This window comes from Meriones unguiculatus, chromosome 11 (assembly GCF_030254825.1).
Source record: "Meriones unguiculatus strain TT.TT164.6M chromosome 11, Bangor_MerUng_6.1, whole genome shotgun sequence".
Taxonomy (NCBI): domain Eukaryota; kingdom Metazoa; phylum Chordata; class Mammalia; order Rodentia; family Muridae; genus Meriones; species Meriones unguiculatus.
In genome coordinates this window covers 100,138,237-100,159,322 of record NC_083359.1, presented here as the reverse complement: position 1 = coordinate 100,159,322, position 21,086 = coordinate 100,138,237, and the positions used below count along the sequence as shown (strand labels likewise).

General features: G+C 53.0%; 2 protein-coding genes across 7 annotated transcripts in view; both read right to left on the bottom strand.

Annotated features, from left to right (window-relative positions):
- Tmem63a (transmembrane protein 63A) overlaps nucleotides 1–16,854 on the bottom strand; it is a 34,907-nt gene extending 18,053 nt beyond the window's left edge. The window contains exons 1-9 of one of the 6 annotated variants that reach the window (XM_060364821.1): nucleotides 16,332–16,854; nucleotides 11,521–11,720; nucleotides 8,763–8,842; nucleotides 6,326–6,389; nucleotides 5,325–5,362; nucleotides 3,958–4,100; nucleotides 3,130–3,181; nucleotides 2,642–2,750; nucleotides 1,021–1,091 (exon numbers count right to left, since the gene is read on the bottom strand). In XM_060364821.1, the coding sequence (XP_060220804.1) occupies nucleotides 1,021–1,091; nucleotides 2,642–2,750; nucleotides 3,130–3,181; nucleotides 3,958–4,100; nucleotides 5,325–5,362; nucleotides 6,326–6,389; nucleotides 8,763–8,842; nucleotides 11,521–11,720; nucleotides 16,332–16,449 (875 nt within the window). In that variant the 5' untranslated portion in view covers nucleotides 16,450–16,854. Of the gene's footprint in view, nucleotides 1–1,020; nucleotides 1,092–2,641; nucleotides 2,751–3,129; nucleotides 3,182–3,957; nucleotides 4,101–5,324; nucleotides 5,363–6,325; nucleotides 6,390–8,762; nucleotides 8,843–11,520; nucleotides 11,721–14,472; nucleotides 14,490–15,479; nucleotides 15,502–15,763; nucleotides 15,919–15,976; nucleotides 16,238–16,331 lie in introns of those variants that run through there. The other 5 variants (XM_060364826.1, XM_060364824.1, XM_060364823.1 and 2 more) reach the window with 5 other exon arrangements.
- A 1,995-nt stretch (nucleotides 16,855–18,849) lies between these two features.
- Nucleotides 18,850–20,446, bottom strand: LOC110559914 (left-right determination factor 1). Its single transcript, XM_060365055.1, has 3 exons — nucleotides 20,120–20,446; nucleotides 19,676–19,921; nucleotides 18,850–19,576 (listed from the first exon to the last, which is right to left on the bottom strand). The coding sequence occupies exons 1-3, from the start codon at nucleotides 20,380–20,382 to the stop codon at nucleotides 19,210–19,212; spliced, it is 876 nt and encodes a 291-aa protein (XP_060221038.1). The 5' UTR covers nucleotides 20,383–20,446; the 3' UTR covers nucleotides 18,850–19,209.
- Nucleotides 20,447–21,086: the final 640 nt, after the last annotated feature.

The window sequence follows — 21,086 nt, the reverse complement described above, 5'->3', positions numbered from 1 at the left end:
AATAAAAGTGACCCCGTGCTGCAGAGCAAATCCACAAGTCTGTTGTGGCACACTGCAACCGCCCTCCCCAGGAAGGCCTCCTGAACCAGGAAAGTCTGAGCCACACAATGTCTGCATGGCGATGAGGACACTTGTTTTTCTATTTAAGTGTGTGCGCAAAGTGGACGCACTTTTTCCAAAACTTGCCTGGCAGGCAGGCAACCTAAGAGGAAAATTTTCAAGAAACATACAAACAAAACAAAAAAAAAATCACTCCGTTATCAGGTGAGTATGCAAATATGTTCACATACATACACATAAATAAATAAATGTGTAAATGTTTCCAAAATAGTCGTAGTTGCTGAAGGAGACGTCTGTCAATAGTTTTAAAGAGACTCTTACAGTTCTATTTATAGGAATTATTCACCCAGTGTTTTCTTCACAAACTGCACCAGAGTTAATGTGTAGCTAGCTCCTGGTGTTTGCTGGTTGCCAGTGATGGCAGAACCAACAGGGGATGAAGAGAGATGCCAGCCTTGGAGCTGCTCTTGTTGCTGGGCCTTGAACATGAGCCTTTTCCTGCTTGCGGCTGTACACACCATCGCCCGCTCTGCCTGCGCGAGCTGTGGCTGCAACAGCTGTTCCAGAGCCCATGATGGCCAGAGGAACTCATAACAGACAGGGCCGTATGCCCCTCCCCGCCCCCGCACCACGTATAAAACTTGCGCCTGGGAGACCAGCTCTGCGTGAAAGCTCAGCTCTCACAGAGCACCAACATTTTTGTGTGCTTCAGTCCAGCCTGCCTTCTGGATCCTGGGTCCTGACGGTTTAACCACAAGTGCTGCAGCAGACACACAGTCCCAGCCAAGCCTCGGCTTTCTCAACCTGTCTAAAGCTCGGCCGTACGGAAGCCATTTGATACGAGGCGGGGAGGGATCACCCCTGAATATTCATACAGAAGGAGCAGGTGTCCGGCTACGGCCAGCACAGGCCCTTCACAGCCCCATTCACCATCAGTGGCTCTCAGGATCTCTCTCTTACCGGAAGTGGCTCTCCACAGTCTCCTTTCTGGCTTCTCTGGGCAGTCCTGTGACGAATAGGGTCTGTCTCACCTGCCAGGGAACATCCCAGGAGAAAGTAGAGTCAGGCCACAGGGTGATGAGGGGACGGGTGTGAACTCTTTCACATCGAAAGAAAGAAAACCATGGTCGATGAGAGCTTCAAATTTTCCCATTGTTGGCCCTGAGGAGGCCCAGGGTGTTATTTATATTGCATCCTTTTCCAAAGTGACTCGTGAGCCTCCTTTGCAGAGCAGAGTGTGACAGTGGCTCAAAGGAGGCTCACATCAAAGCAAAACAGTTAAACCAGGTGTCACAGAGGGACACCTGTCCTTAGCCCAAACTGTTTTGGCTTGGGAGAGGGGATGGTGGTTAGTTTGGGGTGGGGGAGTTGTTTTGTTCGTGTATGTGTGTGTGTGTGTGTGTGTACTGTTTTTGTTTGTTAATTTGACACAACCTAGAGGTGTCTGGGAAAAGGGAACCTCAATTGAGGAATCGCCTTGATCAGGTTGGTCTATGGCCCTATCTGTGAAGGACTGTTGTGACAGATGATTCATGTCCCAGCCCACTGTGGGGGCACCATTCCTAGACAAGTGATCCTGGACTGTATAAGAAAGCTAGGAGAAGCCAAGCAATGGCTCACACCTCCAACGCCGTCACTTGGGAGGCAGAGGCAGGCAGAGCTCTGGGACCCAAGCTAGCCTGGTCTACATACGAGTTCCATGACAGCCAGGGCTACACACAGAAACCCTGTCCCAAATAGCCAAAATAAATACATAAATAAGTATAAGAAAGCTGGACGGCCATAAGCCCACGTGTGATCCAGTAAGCAGCATTTTCCACGGTTCCTGTTTCGGTTCCTGCCAAGACTTCCCTCGGTGACAGGTGTGAGCTGAAATAAACTCTTTCCCTCCCCCAAGTTGCTCTGGGTCAGGTATTTACCCCAGGAACAGAATGCAAATCAGAACGGGAGGTGTGCCTCATTTCATGTTTGGCATGTTCAGTTATCAAGGACAGCTATCAAGGCCAGCGCCCGGCGAGAGCCAGGCCCGCACTCCACCACTGGCTCACATCCGACCTCAGTGGGCTGCTTTACTTCGGCAGCGACAAGCATCGAGCCCACAGATCAAGTAGCAACTGACAAAAACGAAGGTTACACTTGACCAATAAAGTGAATGATAGTGATACTACTGCTAAGTTGAGCATGTTTGTGCACGCCTGTGATCCTAACACTTGAGACGTGAGTGCAAGATGAACATGAGCTCAAGGTCATCTTTGGCTACATAGCTAGCTCAGATCAGTCTGGGCTATACAAGACCCTGTCTTAAAATAGCGATAGATGATAGTGGTGGTGGTGGTAATGGTGGTGATGCTGGTGATGGTGGTGGTGGTTGTGGTGGTAATGGTGGTGGTGGTGGTGATGGTGATGGTGGTTGTGGTGGTGATGGTGGTGATACCAGGTGAGACCATAAGCACAGAAATCAGGTCCCAGCACCCCCATCAAGTCCACTATTGATGTGGTTCTGTGGAGGCCGTGGGGCCTGTGCCCTTCATCCCACACTTCAGACCCTCCCAGAACGTGCCCAGGCCCCAGCCTCACTCACCAGGCTCTCCTCTTTGTATCTGATGGACCGTGTGTGACGCCACATAAAGCCCACAGTGAGAAAGAGGTAGATGACGGAGAAGACGGTGTGCAGCCAAAGGAGGTCATTGCTAAGGAAGACACCACCTGCCATCAGGGCCGGGCACCCCAACAGAAGGTGTGGGTTGCAGGGTTGGGGATGAATGGCCTCCATGGGGACTTTGCCAAGAGCCAATGGCTTTGCCCCCAACAGAAGCCACATGGTCACTGCCCCCTTGACAGCCGGGAAATACTTTAGAGAAATCCCAATTCTTACACGGGGCTCTCAGCCTCCTACAAAACTGAAGTGTCCTGAGATGGGTTCAGACCACAGCTTCCCAGTCCTGACATGGAGCTCTGAGCCTCCCGAAAAACAGAAGTTTCCCGGGGCATGTTCACACTACAGCCCGGCAACACAGCAGCTATGGGGTGTTCCTAGCCTCCTTTGCGGCCACCAAGGTCCATACTCACTCTGTCTGCAGGTTTGCGATCGTCGTCCTCCCAAAGCTGTAAGGGTCTTTATCTGCAGAGAAGCAGACACTTAGCTCTGGGGTCACAGCAAAAAACCAGCAAGGGGCCTGACCGGCCTTGGCTTCTACAGTTCTGTAGCTCAGGGGGAGCACAGCACAAACGCCTAGAGCAGCTAGAAGACAGTGACGTCTTCATCAACCTGTCTAAAGCTCCATCAACCAGGACCCCGGCTACAGCTCACCATGTCAGAATGTAAGTTCATCTGGCACTGAGGTTTATTTTAAAGATGCTTTAATAACTAGAAACATCCTTGGTTGAGAACCGCTGGATGTCACAAGTGGATCTGCGGTGGCATTTTTGGAATTTAGGGAGATATAACGCCACAATGACTTGGACTCAGTCTCACAGATATCTCTGGGGTCCATAAATAGTGGCCTCTGGGCTCGGGTAAGAACAGGAAATTGAAAGATACACCCTGAAGCTATGGGTGGTGGCTAGCCTGGACTACACAGTAAGATACTGTCTCAAAAAAACAAGCAAAAACACTCTTGCTGAAACCCACCCAATCCTCTAGCCCTTGTGGATGGTTGAATTGTCTGTTTTCCCCTGCTTAAAGAAAACCAAAAGTTGATATTTAAGGGGTCCCAGCTCCCAGCCCAGATTGGGGTGGGTTCTCCTCTAGATCTTTATTTGGATGATAATTTTCCTAAGGTCACCTTAAGACTGTCTCACATCCCCCAGAATCTACTCTATCAAGTTGAGTCCCTTCCCTAGAGCCAATACCCTGCCCCATCCCAGCACAGACAAATAGCCAAGAAAGGGTCTCACCCAGCAGGTCTCCTGAGAGGTTGACGGGCAAGATGACGCACAGGGACAGGAAGCTGATCACCACCAGCAGGCAGATGATGTGCCTCTGGAAGGACAGGTAGTGGATGGCGTCCTCCCCACACCACTCCAGGATCTGGTCATCTCTGGCCAAGACACACACACACAGACACTCTAAACAGGGCGTGGCAGAAGGCCAGGCCTGCAAGGCTTTCCTGAAGTATTCCTCAGGTCCTCGTGACAACTGTAGGAGATGCTGTTTTATCCCACATCCTTTACTTCGAGATGTGTGGATACAAAAGCACAGAACTGTATAGCTTTAAGGACCGCACAACTCGTGAAGGCAAAGCTCCTGACATGAGTTCCCGTACCATCTCCAGTCCCAGCACCATGCTCTCAGCAAAGGAACCAGCATCCTCTGTGTTTGATAGAGACGTCTGTGACCCCATCGTATAATGGATGGATGAGGCATCTGAATACAACTTTCCCACAATCCCTACTTGCTTCTTCCACAGCAAGGCGGCCTCTGAAAGCTACTTTGGGAACGCAACGCGTTGTGCCTGGGTCCTCCTTCTCACTCCATCTCCCTTCTTCCGACCCTGGGGTGGGCCAGGAGAATGAGGTGAGCCATGTTTTGAATGTTCTCTGTCTCATTCCACCCAGTTCCTTCCCTCTGTCCCTGTCGTGGCCTCGGGAGATGCAGAAGTAAACCTGATCTGCCTCCTACCCACAAAGAATTCAGGAAAATTCCAGGCTTACAACAGCCAGATTTCTTTGCCATAGCAAGAGGAGGATCAGGTGTTCCGCCTGCTTTTTCCCGTTCTGCACAGAGGGCTTCCAAGGCCCCTGCTCCAGAGACCAGGAAAGCCCTGTGTGATAAAGCCAGAGAAGCAAGCCTGAAAGCATGAAAAAGGTGAATTTACACAGCCCAGCACAGGCCCTGCATCCAGGCCCCTTACTGCAGATTTACACAGTCACACCTGAATGGGCTCAGAAAAGCTAGAAACTAATACTCGGAAACTGCCCGTTTCCCACCTCATCCACCTGGCAGAGCTCAAGGATGCAATTAGCATAAAGCACATCCAAACCCCACAAAAGATGTTCACAGAGAAGCCAGTGAATATCACACTTGCTCAGTGTTTCACTCCAGAATGAGTTTTGCAGCTAACACTTTCGCACCTCCAAGCAAGCCACGCACACGCACACCCACGTGTGCCAGTTTTGCTCTAGCCCCTATGCACTGTTTGGGTCCCGAACTGGAAAAGTATGAGACACACCACCTGAGGATCAAACATCTCGGCTACTTCCTCCCGAACGGCCCAGCACCCACACAAAACCCCATGCCCCGGCAGACACCCCATCCTACTCACTGCAGGCGGAAGATGGCCGTCAGCCAAGGGCAGCATCCCTGCAGAGGGAAAACAGGTATCATCATCCAACACCTGTGTCTTTGGGAGGCAGATACAATCGCATCTTTAATATTAAATCACCATTCCACTTCTAGCCGTGTAAAACAGGACTTTCCTTCCTTAATGCTCTCATTCTTTTCAAGACACAATCCCGTGGTGGGGGTGGGGGAGAAATAACAAAATAACAAAACAAAAATGACGAAAACAAAAACACAACCCCGTGCCTGGAAGGCTTGCTAAAACCGCTCAAGTTTTGCCAGTCAGTGGCGTGACATAAGCTCCAGGCTCAGGTCACAAATCTCCAGACAAGAGCTGGGAAAAGTGATGAGTACTTCTGTGAAATTATTTCCAAATGGCAAGAAAAGTGGGACAAAAAACAAAGCAGAAAAACAAGCCTAATGAAATGGAAAGTACCCCGGAGCAGGCCTTAGAGAGGTTCTATGATCCCTACTCTATGATATCTGCTCCATAAAGCTAGCCTGTTCCCGGCTGGGAAAGACAAATATTTGTTCACCGGTCATTCGACAGTGACTAAGTGCCTACCAGATATCAAGTGCCGAAACAAGGTTGTGTGAGGTTGCTGCCAACATTTGGCTCAAAATCTAGCAGACAAGTCAATAATTAACTTTTACACAAGAGCTATACGTGTGGGAGAGGAGTAACTCATGAGTAACAGACAAGCTGCTGGCAAAATCCAGGTATCCCCAGGCTGTTCTGCCCGCAAAGCTGATGGAGCCTGGCAGTGAGGGATCATCTAACTGCTTCCTCCGTCCGGATTCTTCCGAGTCCTCGCGTTTCTGCTCCTACGGAGGGAAGCTTCCCCCACAATTGACCACTCACAGACCTCGGCGCTTTAGTCACTAAACCAGGAGTCCAACGACCCGGACCTGCATCAATCATTACTGCCGGGCCATACCCTCTGCCCTTCCAGCCACAAAAATAACCATCCCTTGGACACCAACCAGCTCATTTTCAAAATCCTGCTGCCCTGAGGAGGAAGACAATGATCTCTGGAATCTCGCCTCACTGAAGACACAAAAGGAGAAAAAAAGAAAGACATAAATTACTCTAAAGTTCAAAAAGGTTGGATATATATGTCCAATATTTTGCTTTCTATTCCTAGAATTCAGGATCAGCAGTTGCAGCAAAAATAAACTGCTCCAAAATAACAGAGATGGAGGCAATGCCCACAGATCCAGATGACATAAAACTTTGCCTTGTATGGGCTGCGCACAGGGCCAGGGCATCAAGGGACCAGACCTATGTGCACATCCTCCAACCTCAGCACTGAACTGGTCCACCTAAGGGTGAGGCCTCCTTACAGTACATTGCCTAACACATTCAAATCAGTTTGGAAAGTCTTATCCTACCATAGTGACCGGAAATAACAGGTCCTAGGGGCTTCATGCCTGAGAAAGAGTGGACTCAGGAACCATGAGGCAGGTGAACAAATTACCCCTGCACCCAGGAAGTAGTTAAGGAAAAGTAAGAATGCTGGTGAGGCCTCCTCACTGGAATGGGTCCACTTCAAAACACATACATATGAGGCTGGAGCGATGGCTCAGAGGTTAAGAGCACTGGCTGTTCTTCCAGAAGACCCAGGTTCAGTTCCCAGCACCCACATGGTGGCTCACAACCATCTGTCACTCCAATTCCAGAGCATCCAACACCTTCTGGTGGACATCTCTTGCGACCTCTGCAGACACCAAGCACACATATGGTGCACAGTCATGCATGCTTGCGAAACAGCCATACACATAAAATAAAAATTGTAAAAAAGAAAAAAAGACACATGTACAAGCATACACACTGTATTTTATCTAATTTGAGACACCAATGGTAATCAGATGCATAATTTTAATGAATCATTAAGAAAGAAACAATGGTGCTGATTAAGCTATAACTGATAACTCTCCTGTGTTGGGGTGCTGGAACACTTCTGTAATATCCCAGTAGCCACGTGAAGGCTGAAGCAAGAGGATCCAAGCTCAAAGAAGGCCAGCCCCGGGGACCAAGGTATAGGAGACATTGTCTCAAAAGGTAAGTAAGTAAATGAAAAGAGACATTCCTATTCCAAAGGTGAGAAAATGCTGAAGTGTGTGCTTCAGAGTGAATGAACTGACATGTTAAATACTGTGATGTGTGTGTGTGTGTGTGTGTGTGTGTGTGTGTCTTCATGTGTGTGCACTCAGGTACAGACATACACACACACTCATGTGGAAACCAGGGGCCAACACTTCCTCCATCTCTCTTCATCCTACATTTTGAGAGTCTCTCACTAAACCTGGAGCTCTGTGCTGTGGCCAAGGTGTGTCAGATATTACGTTAGTAAACTGTGAGGCGCTGCCTGAGCTCCTGAGAAGCTGGCTCTGGAGCCGCTCACCCCACCCCTCGCCCCATCTCAGACACAAACATGTTTGTTTCAAAATGTCCTCCAAGACCTCTTGTCATGGAGGGGAGAATAGCAAAATAGTCCAAGTATGAACGGACAGATCCCTAACAGTCAGAAAGAAGCCATTCCTGCCCACGTTACTTCCTGCAGCCTCTCCACGCTCCGTGCGGAGCAGGAACTGATGAAGGGATCCTCTGGGGGTAGGGAAGCACCACTGCACATTTCAGAAGCTGAGGCCATGATGTGAGCCCCAGGGACAGGCCTGGGAGTGGGGCTCCTGACATTTCCCCTTCACGTCATGCTGCCCCATCTGACGCAAGCTCCAGAGGGTCACAGCAGCCAGACAGAACAGGAAAGTCTGGTTCTGGGACTCATCTTAACCTTTAGAGAAGTGCACAGAACTGTCCCCACCCCGTGAAGGAAGGCCTGAGGTCTGTCCAGAGAGCCTGTGTTTTGTTAAGAGGCTTGTCTAACTTGAGCCCTGACCAGGAAGGGAGGCGGGTAGCTTCCCCACACCTGCCTTCCTTCTCGACCACTATGCCAGCCTTGGCACAAGTTAACTAACTTCAAATATGATATTCTCAGAGAGAGACCTGTACAAGGTGAGCAAGAAAATAGCAGCCTCTGGCCCTGGAGGCGAAAACCCTGAAAGTAATGGTCCTCCAAAGCCTAAAACCAGAGCCCGGGAGAGAGCGGCTCTCCAGACCTTGATTCCCTGTGAGCATAGCTCCAAGCAACAAGGCCTCAAAGGGGACTTTAGTGACCAACAGAAAGGAAGATGCAGCTCCTGGCATAGGCCTGGCTCCAACCCATCCCAGAAATACACATACATACATAAACATACATGCACACACATGTAAGCATACATGCACACACATGTAAGCATACATGCATCTACAAACACATATATGCACAGTGCACACAAATCCATACACAACACTCACACTCAGAGGGATGCACAGACACGCCCCCATTCTAGGTAAAACGTTCTGTCCTGTTTTATTTACCTGCCTGTTTCTGATACCAGGGCTATGCGGCCATAGTCCCAGAATCTTCTCCTTATGATGGAAAACACCAGGATTAAAAACTGGAAAGAGAGAAAAAAAGAAACGAGTCAGGTATACCGGCTGGGCTCTGGGGGCAGCCAGACTGGGCACGTTAGAGGACCCCATCCAGTCCAGAAAGAGCAGGTCAACAGCCTGGCTGGCGCCTTCCTCCACTCATTCGACAGCTCCCACCGCCTGCGCCCAGTGTCCCCAGAGTTGTCACACTGCTGCAGGCTTGGCTGGAGTCTGACCCTAAGCCAGAAGGTGAGGTCTGGCCTCATAAGAGTGGAAAAACCACTCCCCTCTTTACTTCACTCCGAAAGGAGACAAGCCCTCACTAGATTGCCTGGGCGTGCCTCTAACTGCTGAGCTAAGGTGATCCTCCAGCCTCAGCCTATAGTAGCTGGGACCACGGATGTGCACCCGGCTTGATTTTTGAGAATTACATTACAGATGCTTCACATCTGTTTGTCCTCAAGGCAAGCCTGTGGACCCCCACACAGCAAGTGTGTCCAGGGAACCCGTCATGCCCTGGCACTCTAGGCTGGGACAGATGAGCAGGCCTCTGTGACACCCTCAGCCCCACGTGGAGAGGGAGACCCTTGTCTGCCTGTTAGCTCCAGATGTCTGAGATGCTCACCTGCTCCTCGGACCCTTTCCCTCCACCTTGGCCAGCTCCCTCTGCAATCTAGACAGCTCCTTCGAGATTCAGAGAGAGGGAAAGGGCATCTCAAACAAGGCAGGCTTACCTGCTCTGGCCGCAAACTGGATTTATTTATGTCTGTGTTTATTTAGCGCTGGGCATGGAACCTGGCACCTTAGGTGTACCAGGTGGGTACTCTGCCGTTGATCATATCCCCAGCCTAGCAACTGGGGGTTCAAGGATGAATGTTGTTTCCTTAAGGGAAATCCATAAGCTCTGAGTTTCTGAGGGATTTTCTTAAGATGACTCAGGGAGTGTGATGTGTTTCAAAGGCAGGCGAGTCACTCTCAGACAAACACAACCCCCTCAGCATGCTGTTACCCCTCTGTCATTGCTACTTTGCCTCTGTGCACACATGCACAACTCCCCCATACCTCTGACACATACATGCCCCCCCCACTTTACCCCACAAATTCCTGCAATAAAAATACATTCAGGCCAGGTGGTGGCGGTGCACACCTTTAATCCCAGCACTCGGGAGGCAGAGGCAGAGGCAGGAGGATCTTTTGAGGACATCCTGATCTACAAATCGAGTTCCAGGATGGCCAAGGCTATACAGAGAAACACTGTCTCAGAGGGAGAGAAAGGAAAAAAAAAAATCTGCACTCAGGGGCTTGGGATGGAGCCTAGTGGCACAGTATGCATAACACATGTGAAGTCCTGGATTCACTCTCCAGGGTAAATAATGATAATCTTTCAAAATGCACCCCCATGAAATCCATCATGGCTGTATAAACCTGTCATCCCACCTCTTTAGTAGCTGAGGCAGGAGGACTGCTTGAAGCCAGGAGCTCAGAGATCAGCTTCAGCAACATAGTAAGGCCCTGTCTCTCATGGAAAAAAACAAAAAACCAAAAACCCACCTCTACCAGCAAAATCTAGATGAAAGGACTTTTTCAAGCAGCTATTCTCCCGGTCCGGAAGACTTGGTAGCCCCACCTCCTCTCAGCACACTGCCACACCCTGCCTTCCCCTCCCTCTGTGGAAAACTGCTTTTCTCCTGTCAATAGTGCTGCAAACGCTCACTGGAAGTAGGGATCCCTTTTTCCTGACAGCCAAGGTGGTAACAGGCAGTTTCCCGCCTCAGCCCTGAGGAGCAACAGCGTAGCAAAGCCGGAGGGCAACACTGTAGACCTTGGTCCTAGGAAACAAAGTTAGGAAGAACTGACCTTCTGTGGTCAAGCTTCGGGTCAGGAGACCTGGGTGTGGGACCCTCTGCTCCTGCCTGGCAGCGGCTGAGGCCCTCTGACTACCTCCCCTCTCACCCTAGCATCCCCACTCACCTCGCCAGCTGCCCCAGGCAGTCCTCGGATATGAACTCCCTTCCCGTCTACCCCAGGGTCTCTGCTCTTAGAAGCTAGTGTCCAGGGAGCCACTGCTCTGGGGTATTTGTGAAAAGACAGTGCACATGAACCCTAATATAGCTAAAATAGTCCCACTGGGATGCGGTTCAGGAGCAAAGTGCCTATGGAGTGTGCACAAGGCCCTTGGGTGCCATCCCTAAAGCAAAACACAACAAAACACACACACACACATTCTCAACTGTTGTTGAGTCACAGCCAAGATAGTAACACCTGTTTCAAATTGGAAGATATTTGTGAGCAGAAGGTTGACATTAAAGAATGGCACACGGGTCCTCTAAGGTGAGCTCTAAGAATCTACTTCTGGTGCCCAAAAGCGCCAGGCATCCCAGGGTAACAAGAAGGGCCACCCACGCACGAGAAACTGCACCTGCTCTAAGCCCGGCCCATACCCTCCATTCACATCTCAGGCCACCCAACCTGAGGTAAGACAAGACAGGACTGGCTATCGGCTGTGAAATCTGGATCGCAGCCACACCGATTCGCAGGGCCCCACTCAATCCCCAGATCCACCGAGGAAGGGGTCATTACACTTAAGGCCTGCTGCAGGCACAGGATCACAGAGCACACCCGGGTGTGTGTACCTACCGCACGTGAGTTTCCTAGAGGGCCCTAGAGAACAAGGGGCTAGACCCACAACTGAGAGGGTTCTTACCAGAAAGCAGCTGACATCTATGAGCAGGACGGTGGGGATGCCCCCAAAGGTCACCCCCTGGAGCACAGTGCTGTTTTTCGCGGAGTTGTAGCAGTAGGAGTCATTGGGACGGTCCCCAAGGCCCAGGCTCTCACGGATGGCCACAGCCTTGGAGGACCAGGGATCCAGGAACGGGGAGCTGGCCATTTTGCCTTCTCTCCCTAGGGAACAAGATGTATGAGATCCTCAGGGAGGCAGAGGCAGGCGCATCTCTGTGAGTTTGAAGCCAGCCTGGTCTACAAAGGGAGTCCAGGACTGCCAGGGCTACACAGAGAAACCCTGTCTCGAAGGTGGAAAAAAAAAAAGTATAAGATCAGGGTGTGAACTTGTAGTTTTCCCAGCCAAAGTCAAAGTGCAGCACCTGAAGCACAGAATCATGGGAGCTGGGCGCCAAACCTCCGTGCCTGGTAGGGTCTGCAGAGACTAGCTCCATTTGTGGAAATGGCCCAGATGGTCAGACTAGATTAGCCAGGACACAATGAGAAGACCCCTCAAAAAGGGGTAAATGAGGCGAAGGGGCAGGGGTGGTCACAGGCAGCCCCGAAGTGCTGAAGTTCCCTTAGCCTCAAGTACTGCTGGGAAAATAACTCTTGCAAAAGTCCTCAGGGCATCCAGAAAGAGGCAGGAGTGAGGGGAGAGGACCACAAAGGCTCGAAAGAGAAAACCTCAGACACCAGCGAACAGGGAAGGGAGGGGCCAGGAACATCCATTAGTGCCAAGGATAAGAGCCCTCTCCAGCTAGCCTCGGAATGTCAGAGCCAGGACCTCCCAGACTGGTTGACTTGATGTTCTTGGAATCCAAGTTCCAGAAACTTGACAGCCACAGCCCAGACCCAGAAGCTGGGTGCAACAGGACTGAACCTCAAACCCTGACTCCTAGAGCCTGGCTCACCCCCCCACCCCACCCCGAGAGGGCAAAAGCTGGAGGGGTAGCTGGAGGGGGGGCTAGGGCCTCCCTTGGGCGAGGTTCAGAGCAAAGCAGGCCCCCAGCCCCACCCTCTTCCTTTCACACCTCTCCGCTCTAACAGAAGGCTCAGTGTTTCAAACCAGCACAGCTGCAGGTGGGTGCTCAGGCCTCAGAACCCCTGGCAAATCTAACGGAAACCTCTAGAGTGTGCCCCCTGGCACGGAGGCCTGAGCACTTTGGTGTCTAGATCCTGGCCTGCTTTTCACATCATTTATGAGTGCAGAGTCGTAAGAAAACACCTTCCTCCTACAGCTTCCACCTCCCCAGATCTGTTTAAATTATAATTCTCAGAGGACTTCCCCAAAGTCTGTGTCTCCTGCCTGCTAGCGAGGCAGAAGCCTTAGAGACGAGAAACGGAGGCGTGGAGAACCGTGCAGAAAACTAACTGAACTACCTAAAGTGCTATTGAGGCATTCCAGGTCGGTGGGTGTGGGGGGCAATTCTGACCCCTGACACTGACACATAAACAAACACAAGTATGCTTGCACAGACTCACACAGGCAATGCACACACACACACACACACACACACACACCTGTGAATACTCACAAATGCAATGCACACACAGACACATATCCACACAGACTCACACATGCAATGCACTCACATACACACACACGCTCACAGACTCACACATGCAACACACAAACACACACATGCCTGCACAGACTCACACATGCAATGCACACACACACAGACTCAGACAGGCAATACACACGACAGGAAGTGAGGGAAGGGTGGGGAGTGAGGCAGGCCTATGAGAATAGATCCCTCTCTCCTCCTATAAGGAACTTGCAGCAGGAAGAAGTGCCTGTGTTAGTGGCTGGGAGCGGTCATGAATGTCATTCTCCACCTCGGAGTTGAAGTTCCTGCTTTCTCTCCCTTAAGCCTCACCCCGAGGGGCAAGGGATGGTCTCAGGAGTCCCGTGACCCCAGCACTCAAGGAGGAAACAGGAAGGTCGGGATCAGGCCCAGCCTTGGCTCCATAGAAAGCTTGAGACCAACAGACATGGCTCCTGGCTCAGTGCCACCCTGGCACTAACAGAGATCTCCACACAAGACTGCTCCAAAGTAGAAAAAAATCACCAGGATGACAGAACTTCAAAACATCCCTGCCTGGTGATGCAAGGCCTTACTGTCGCCACACTGGGCAGACACTGTTTGTAGGGGGGAAGGACTGTGGACATCTGCTGGACAAGTCCTCAGCTGGATCAGCCACACACACACACACACACACACACACACACACACACACCAGCTCCCCAGTTTCACTGAGTCAGGCCTGCAGGCTGCTTCCCATTTCCTGCTAGGCTGTCCACTTTGACCTGGCCCTGCAAGCACCAACCTTCACAACTGTCCTCTAGCAACACAGACGCCCCAGGATCACAGAAGTCACAGGGGTGCCACCCTCTCCCAGTTAAGGAATTCAGAGCAGAAACCCTTCTGTTCTCCACTCCTGCCCTCAGACCTGTCCAACCGTCTCTCGTCCATATGCTCGTTTTCTGGTCTTGCCCAGTGAGCTTCTTCCTACCTGGCTCTTCCCTAAACTCCTAGAATGAATGAGACCTCTGCCACCTCTCAGTGTGAATCTGTGCTGCCTGCTCCTCTCTCTTTACCCAGCAGCACCTGCAGCTCCAGCCTGCTGCCTCTTGTCCAGTGCATTGAAGCCTGCTAAAATCAGGAGAGCCGAGTCTCCCCGACAGAAGCACAGTGGCTGTGGGCTAGATATGGCACCCCAAACCAAGTCCTTATACAGTCTCAGAGGGCTGCTGCAGCTCCCCCAAGGCCCCCTAAAGCTAGAATTGGGGAAAGGAGACCGCCCCAGAGCAAACAAGGAAAGCTTGGAGAGAGAAAAGGAAAAACATCCTCATAAATGCTCATAGAGGGAGTATTGTCCCAGAGAAGGGAGGGCTGGGCGGGGGGGGGGGGGGGGGGAGGTGACTCACCAAAGCCACGGTTTCAGGGTCCTGGAGAAACAGAAGCCTCGGCCCCAGGAGGGTGCCTGTGGCTCTCCTTCCCTAAAGGCCCAGTCACTTCTCTCTTGCCACACAGGCATCCCAGGAGAGTATACTAACTTTGGTAAGGACTAAGGGAAGGTGGGTATGGTGGTACGCCCATTTAACCCCAACTTTCAGGTGGATCTCTGTGAGTTCTAGGTCATAGGGGGCTATACAGTAAGACTCTGACTCCAGAGCATCCAACACCCTCACACAGACATACAGGCAGGAAAAATTCAAAGTCACATAATATGAAAATAAATGAATGGTTAAAAATAAAACAAAAGAAAGAACTAAGAGGGGTGAGCCAACAAATAGGACAGCCTGGGCAAGGCAAGAGGTCCAGTCTGGGGCCTCCTCAGCCAGGTGGCCTATTCTGCCTCAACATCTCCCCTGCCCTCCCCCCAACCTCCCCACCCCTGCACCCCAACTCCAGGGCTAGAATCAAGGAAACAAATACAGCAGAGCAAACAAGGAAGGCTCGAAAAATGAAAAGATGAGGAACCAAGTGAAGACAACCTTTGAGATTCACAATCCCAGACCTCTGCTCCTCCAGCCAGGGCACCCTCTCCCCACCCACCAGCTGTAGGAAAAGTCAGTTGCTGCTGCTAGAGCACCACCCAGGCTCCCAAGGAGCCAGCGCCCTTCCCTGCTCTGACACAACAGGCGGGAACACGCCCACCAAGGGGCAGCCGGGCTGAGAAGGCTCTGAGGTTGAGGAGGTAGTCAAAATAGCCCCTAAGGGCTAGGAATTCGGCTCAGAGCGAAGTGCTGGCCTAAATAAGCCAAGCCTGTTCCAACCCCATCACTACGGGAGTTGAGGGAGGGTGGTCATAGATAGATAGATAGATAGATAGATAGATAGATAGATAGATAGATAGATAGATAGATAGATAGAGGAGGTTAAGAGCACCAGGATTCTTCCAGAGGACCCAAGTTCAATTCCCAATACCCACAAGGTAGCTCACAACTGTCCGTTAACTCCAGCTCCAGGGAATCCGACGCCTTCACACAGACATACATGCAGGGGGAAAATACACATTCACATGAAAATCAATAAATCATTTTTTTAAACAGTAATTAGACGCTGTGGCCTGAGGATTCCTGCCTAGGTGCACAACCTCAGCGACAGTCATCATCCCACGTTCAAAAATGCTCAGCGCTTCAGCATCTCACTTCCATGCCATCCCCTCAACAAGCAAGGCCCCTGGACCCAGCCGGAGCTTCAGGACAGAAATACCTTCCCAGGCCATTTGCAAGAGTCCCTACAGCTGTTGGGTCCCGTGTGGGGCTGAGAGACGGCAACTCCTCCCCTTGCGAGGTCTCAGGTAGCCAGGTTTATCAGGTCTGGGTAAGTTGTCCGAGGTGGTTTCTTTACCACCGCAGCTCTCCCGGCCCTCCCCTACCCCCAACCCTAGCCCAGCCCTTCCCCAAGTCCCCAAGTTTCCTTCACCGGACGATTCCAAGGAAGGAGGGAGTGGTCACCCGGACTGTCCGATGCCCGCTCTAGCCGGAGCTAGCCCGGTAAGGCATTAAATAAGAAAGGGCTCCGAGGCTGCCCCTTGGATTACCGGGGGAGATCGGACACCGCCGACCAACTCCAAAGCCGGGGGAGGTGCAGGGAGGGGAGTGTCTGCCAAGGCAGCCAAGGGCTGTCAGGAAGTGGCGGCAGCGCGGCTTTTGATTGGCACCCGGCAGCCTCCTGGGAAGGTGCCCCAGGGCGCCCCGCCCCGCGTGGACCCCGGTCAGCGCGCCCCTGGAGCGGCGGGCCTCGACCTCCCCTGCCCGGCGCCCCTTCCCCCCCTTACCTGCGGCGGCGGCGGCGCGGCGCGCGCCGGGGGAGTGGTCTGCCCGCACCTGGCAGGGCGGGGCGGCGTCCCCACCACTTAAAAGTTGCAAAGTGAAACTCCGGCGCCTCTCGCACATGCGCAGAGCCGTGTCCACGAGTTACCTAATTTGGGCTCTTGGCCCGCGCCGGCGCCGGCTGGACGGCGAGGGCTGTGCGCCGGGGCAGTGAGCCTGTCTGTAGTTCTCTCACGCTGGTCCACGCCGGTGCACGCGTGGCCGTCCACGTCGAGGTCTAAGGGCGGGTCCACAACAGCTCACGCCCACGAGGCCCGGAGAGGACGTCTCTGGACTGCCGTTCCTTTGTGCTCCGGCACCCTGGGCCAAGCCTAGGTGGTCGCGGCGCTGGAGACCCTCTCCAGAGTTCGTGATCAGCCCTGTGTGGGGCTGAATGTCCCCAGGAACTTCTGAACTGCTCCGGCTGGGGCGCAGGACGTGGGAGCACCGGGCACAGCGGACCTACCCTGATCCCAGCCCTCGGTAGCCACTGAGAGCCCGGTCGGGGTAAGGCGCCAGGACCTTGAAAGTGCCAAAGCTCTGTCCCGCCCCAAACAGAGAACAGCGTTTCCAGCGTTCCCTGGAAGTACTGCTCTGCCCCAGGCCACCAGTGTTGCCAGCTGGGGCCAAACACGCTGAGCGACCGGTGTGTCCTGGCTGGGACTTGGAGGTTTCTAGCAACCCAGCGGCCTCTGCACCTGCTCTGCCCCCTCGCCCAGGGCAGGACTGGCGGCGCTGGAAGTGCCAGGGCAACGGAGTGAAGACTGTGGCGGGAGCCACTACTCCAAACTACCCACTTGCAGGCCTCAGTTTCCACAAGGAAAAGCCTGGCCACCTCCAAGCCTGAGCGAGCTCCTCATTCCCCAAGGCACAGCCTCGCTGCCTCTCTGACCTCACTTCTGTGTCCGAGCTTTCATCTTCTACTGTAAAGATAAAAATAACCTTGCAGCCTCCCTGTCCCTGATTCTAGCCCAGCCCGTGGCTATCCGCAACAGGGTGTCTCTTTCCTCTCCGTCCGTTGTCTCTCCTGACTTCCATCCTCTCTCCTTAAGCACCTAACCATCAGTTATTTTCCAGAACTTCCTTCTGTCCTTATCACCCCGTAGCTCTGCCTGACCATGTCCTTGTTGTGCTACTGCTGTTGATAAGGACCCCACAGCTTGGCTTCTCTAGGTCCCTGGTTCTAAGCTCATGGTCATTCCCCTGGCTCTTCAGATCGGCTCTGCCTGATTTCCTCCCTCCTGCTCCCCACTCCACACATCTTTAGTCCTCATTTCTGCCGTGGTTGACCTGCCTAGCCCGTGCCCTAGGGTCTAGCCCCAGACATACTAGCATGGCGGCACTACTACCGAAGAAAAGAAAAGGTTAGGACCCTTGAGAGTGGAAGGAAAGGCTTTCTGTGCTTGTGCTTCAGTAGATTACAGTTGTCTCAAAGTCCAGAGAAGGCAGTGGTGGGCCCTCTGGTGTGTGAGCTGGCAAAATGTAACAAGACATAGCTCAGGTTGGCAGAGTTCTCTGCTAGCGCACATGAGCCCCTGCATTTGATCCCCAGTGACACATAAACCAGTCATGGGGGTACAAGCATGTAATCACTGCACTCAGGATGTGGAGGCAGGAGGGTGAGAAGTTCAAGGTCTAGGCCAAGGCGATGGCCTAGAGGGTAAAAGGTGCTTGCCATGAAAGCCTGCCTAGCTGGGTCTGACCCCAGAACCCACTGTGAAAGGAGAGAACCAGCTCCCAAAAGTTTCTATCTGACTTCCACAACACGTGCTGGCTGCCACTCAGATACACACACACACACACAGGATTCAGCTTTTTAAATATTTAAGGTCAGCAGGCAGTGGTGGCTTTACTCTTTAGTCCCAGCACTCTGGAGGCAAAGGCAGGCCAATACAGACCAGAGGTTGTGGAATTTGCAGCCAACAGCTGTGCACACTAGCAGGGAGACTAAGAGGTCCATTCCCTGGGCTGAAACTCTAAAGCAAGTTTAGTTCTTAAAAGCCTTTGCACGCTTAGCATCCTACCTGTTACAGCTGAGTCTGTGAATAGCGCCCCCTGTACCAGTCCCTGAGGAATGAGCCCCAGAAAAGCCAAAACATCAACAATGAGATGCTTCTGTTTCATTTCTGGAAAGCAGACACCACATACTGCAGACCAAATGAATATCAGTGTCGGTCTTGGCTTCCTCTATCATGGAGACCTTGATCAAGTCTTAGCTAAACCAAGCTCTTTAGTTCTCAGTTAAACTGACCTAATCCCAGAACGTTCTTTTCTGCCTCAGTTTGCACAGCTGTGGTTAAAATAAGAAAACAAGCTAGACAGTGGCGGTACACACTTCTAATCCCAGCACTGGGAAGGCAGAGGCAGCCAGATTTCTGTGAGTTCAAGGCCAGCCTGAAGTACAGCCCGAGTTCCAGGACAGCCAGGGCTACACAAAGAAACATTGTCTCAAGCAAGAAAAAAAAAAAGGAAACAAACAAAAAGTTACAAAACAAAACATTTTATTCACATCCAGCATGTTTGATACACTTGGGTCTTAGGTCCAGAGTCAAGACTGGGGCTCAGTCAAGATCCAGTGACAGGTTGAGGGAACAATGACAATTAGGAATTCTGCCCTTGGCTTACAGTAACTATCCATGTAAGTGCTTAGCATATAGTGCAGTGAACAAGATGAAGGACAGAGACGACTAGGTCGGGCCCTCTAGTGGCCAGCGAGTCACATTCCTTGAAGGTAAAATTTAGGGATGAGGCTGGTTAGGAGACAGCAAGGATTCAGAATCCCCCTCTCTCCTGGTACTTCAGATATACACGAACGTCGCATCCTTGGGGCAGCCACACCCGCGCCTATGGCTCCTCCAGCCGCCTGGGAATGAGCGCCCCATCCGAGGCACAGCTGCACTTCTGCACCCTCATGTTGGGCAGGCTGACCACCTGAGGCCTGGTCCTGCCTCCCTCCTTGATGCTGACAATCATGGGCAGGGAGGTCATCTCGGAGGCAATGCACTGCCGCGGCCCCAGAAACGGCCACCTGATGGTCAGGGACTCCGGTGGCTGCAGGCAGCTGCCCACACACTCGTAAGTCAGGAAACCTGGAGGTTCTAGGATCCAGTTCTCGGCCCACTTCAGCCCCTGCAGGTCCAGGTACATCTCCTGACGACAGCATCGCGTGCCTTCAGTCACCGGGGCCTCGGGGTCACAATTGCCTTGAGCTCTGTGGGGGTGAGAGATCAAAGGTCACCTGACAGGGCTGAGGTGGGGCAGGTAGGAGAGAGACGAGACCTAGCGCATCCTTTTAACCCGCAGCGCCTACCCGTAGTCCTTGAGGTCCAGCGTGTGCAGCTCCAGCTGCGGCTCGCCCCGCCCCTCGCCGCCCGGCGGCCCCTGCTCTGCGAAGCGGACCAGCTTGTGCGCGCTCCACGTCCCCGGGCCCAGGTGCTCCCGCTGCACCGACACCTGCAGCAGCAGCGGCTGCCTCGGCCGGCTCAGCTGCTGCCAGAAGTTCACGGCCTCCGTCACGTCGAAGGCCTTCCAGCCGCTCTCGTGGACGGACACCAGCCTGAGACACAGCCCGGGCGTCAGGGGAGGCGGCTGCCAGGCTGCCAGTGGCCCCTGGAGGCTGTCCCGCCCTGTCCCCACCCCCGCCGGCCGGGGCTCCCCTCCCCCAGCAGGGACGAGCTCCCGACTCCGCCTCGCCCCCCAACACACACACACACACACACACACACACACACACACGCACAGCTGCAGGCTGTACCTGGAGTCGATGAGGGCGGTGCGGTTGGAGCCGTCCTCGCGGACTCTCAGCCACTCGATGGTGACCCGGGCTCGGGCGCTGTATGGGGACAGCCTCTCGTGCCTCCGGAGGGCAGTTCTGGGGACCGGCTCCTGGAACAGCCGCAGCACGGCCTGCACCAGCTCGCTGTTAGGCGGCAGCCGCTGCTCCATGCCAAACACTAGCAAGTGCGTGGAGGTCTCCGACACCAGGAACCTGCCCGCCACCTCTGTGGACGTGGACATAGTCAGCCGGGCCTCCTACAGGCACCAGATAACCTCCAGGGAGGCAAGACCCAATGCCAATGGCCAAGAGCCTTTAGTAATCCTCAGGGGAAATTGGCAGCAGGAAGCCCATGAACATCGTGAAAAGGAAGTATCTCTCCTATCCAGGAATTTTTTTTTTTTAATCACTTCCACCCTTGGTGGTGGCTTTGGAACCCGGCCTGGGGAAGGAGCTGGTGGGTTCTTTCGGGAAGGTTTCTGGAGAAGATGGGGGAAGGAGGGGAGAGACACAGAGTCAGGCTGCAGAGACTAGAGGTTCCAAGCTCCCTAGCGGAACTGTGCCTTTCTGAAGGGCCAGACTCTCTTGTGAGGGGTTCCGCTCAGTGACCTGTCCGTAAAGGAGGGGCAGGCATCGGTGAACACCTCTGTCGGGACTGCTGAACCCTGGGGCAAACCCTCAGGACAATGTCACGCACGTTCCCAGATGGAACCAGCCGGTGTGTCCCCTAACCCCTGAAGCTCGAGGACAGCAGCAGGGCGGTCACCTGAGAGCCACCCACACCTGTTCTCAGCACTCAGCTCCACTGCCTTTCAGAACCAGCAGCCTAAGTACCACAGGACAGGGAGCTGTAGACGGGGCTGTGGCCCGGAGGGCTGATTTCAGCTGGAAGGGCCTACACCACCATGCAGGTCCTTGCTATCCTGACAACTGGAGACCCGTGCTC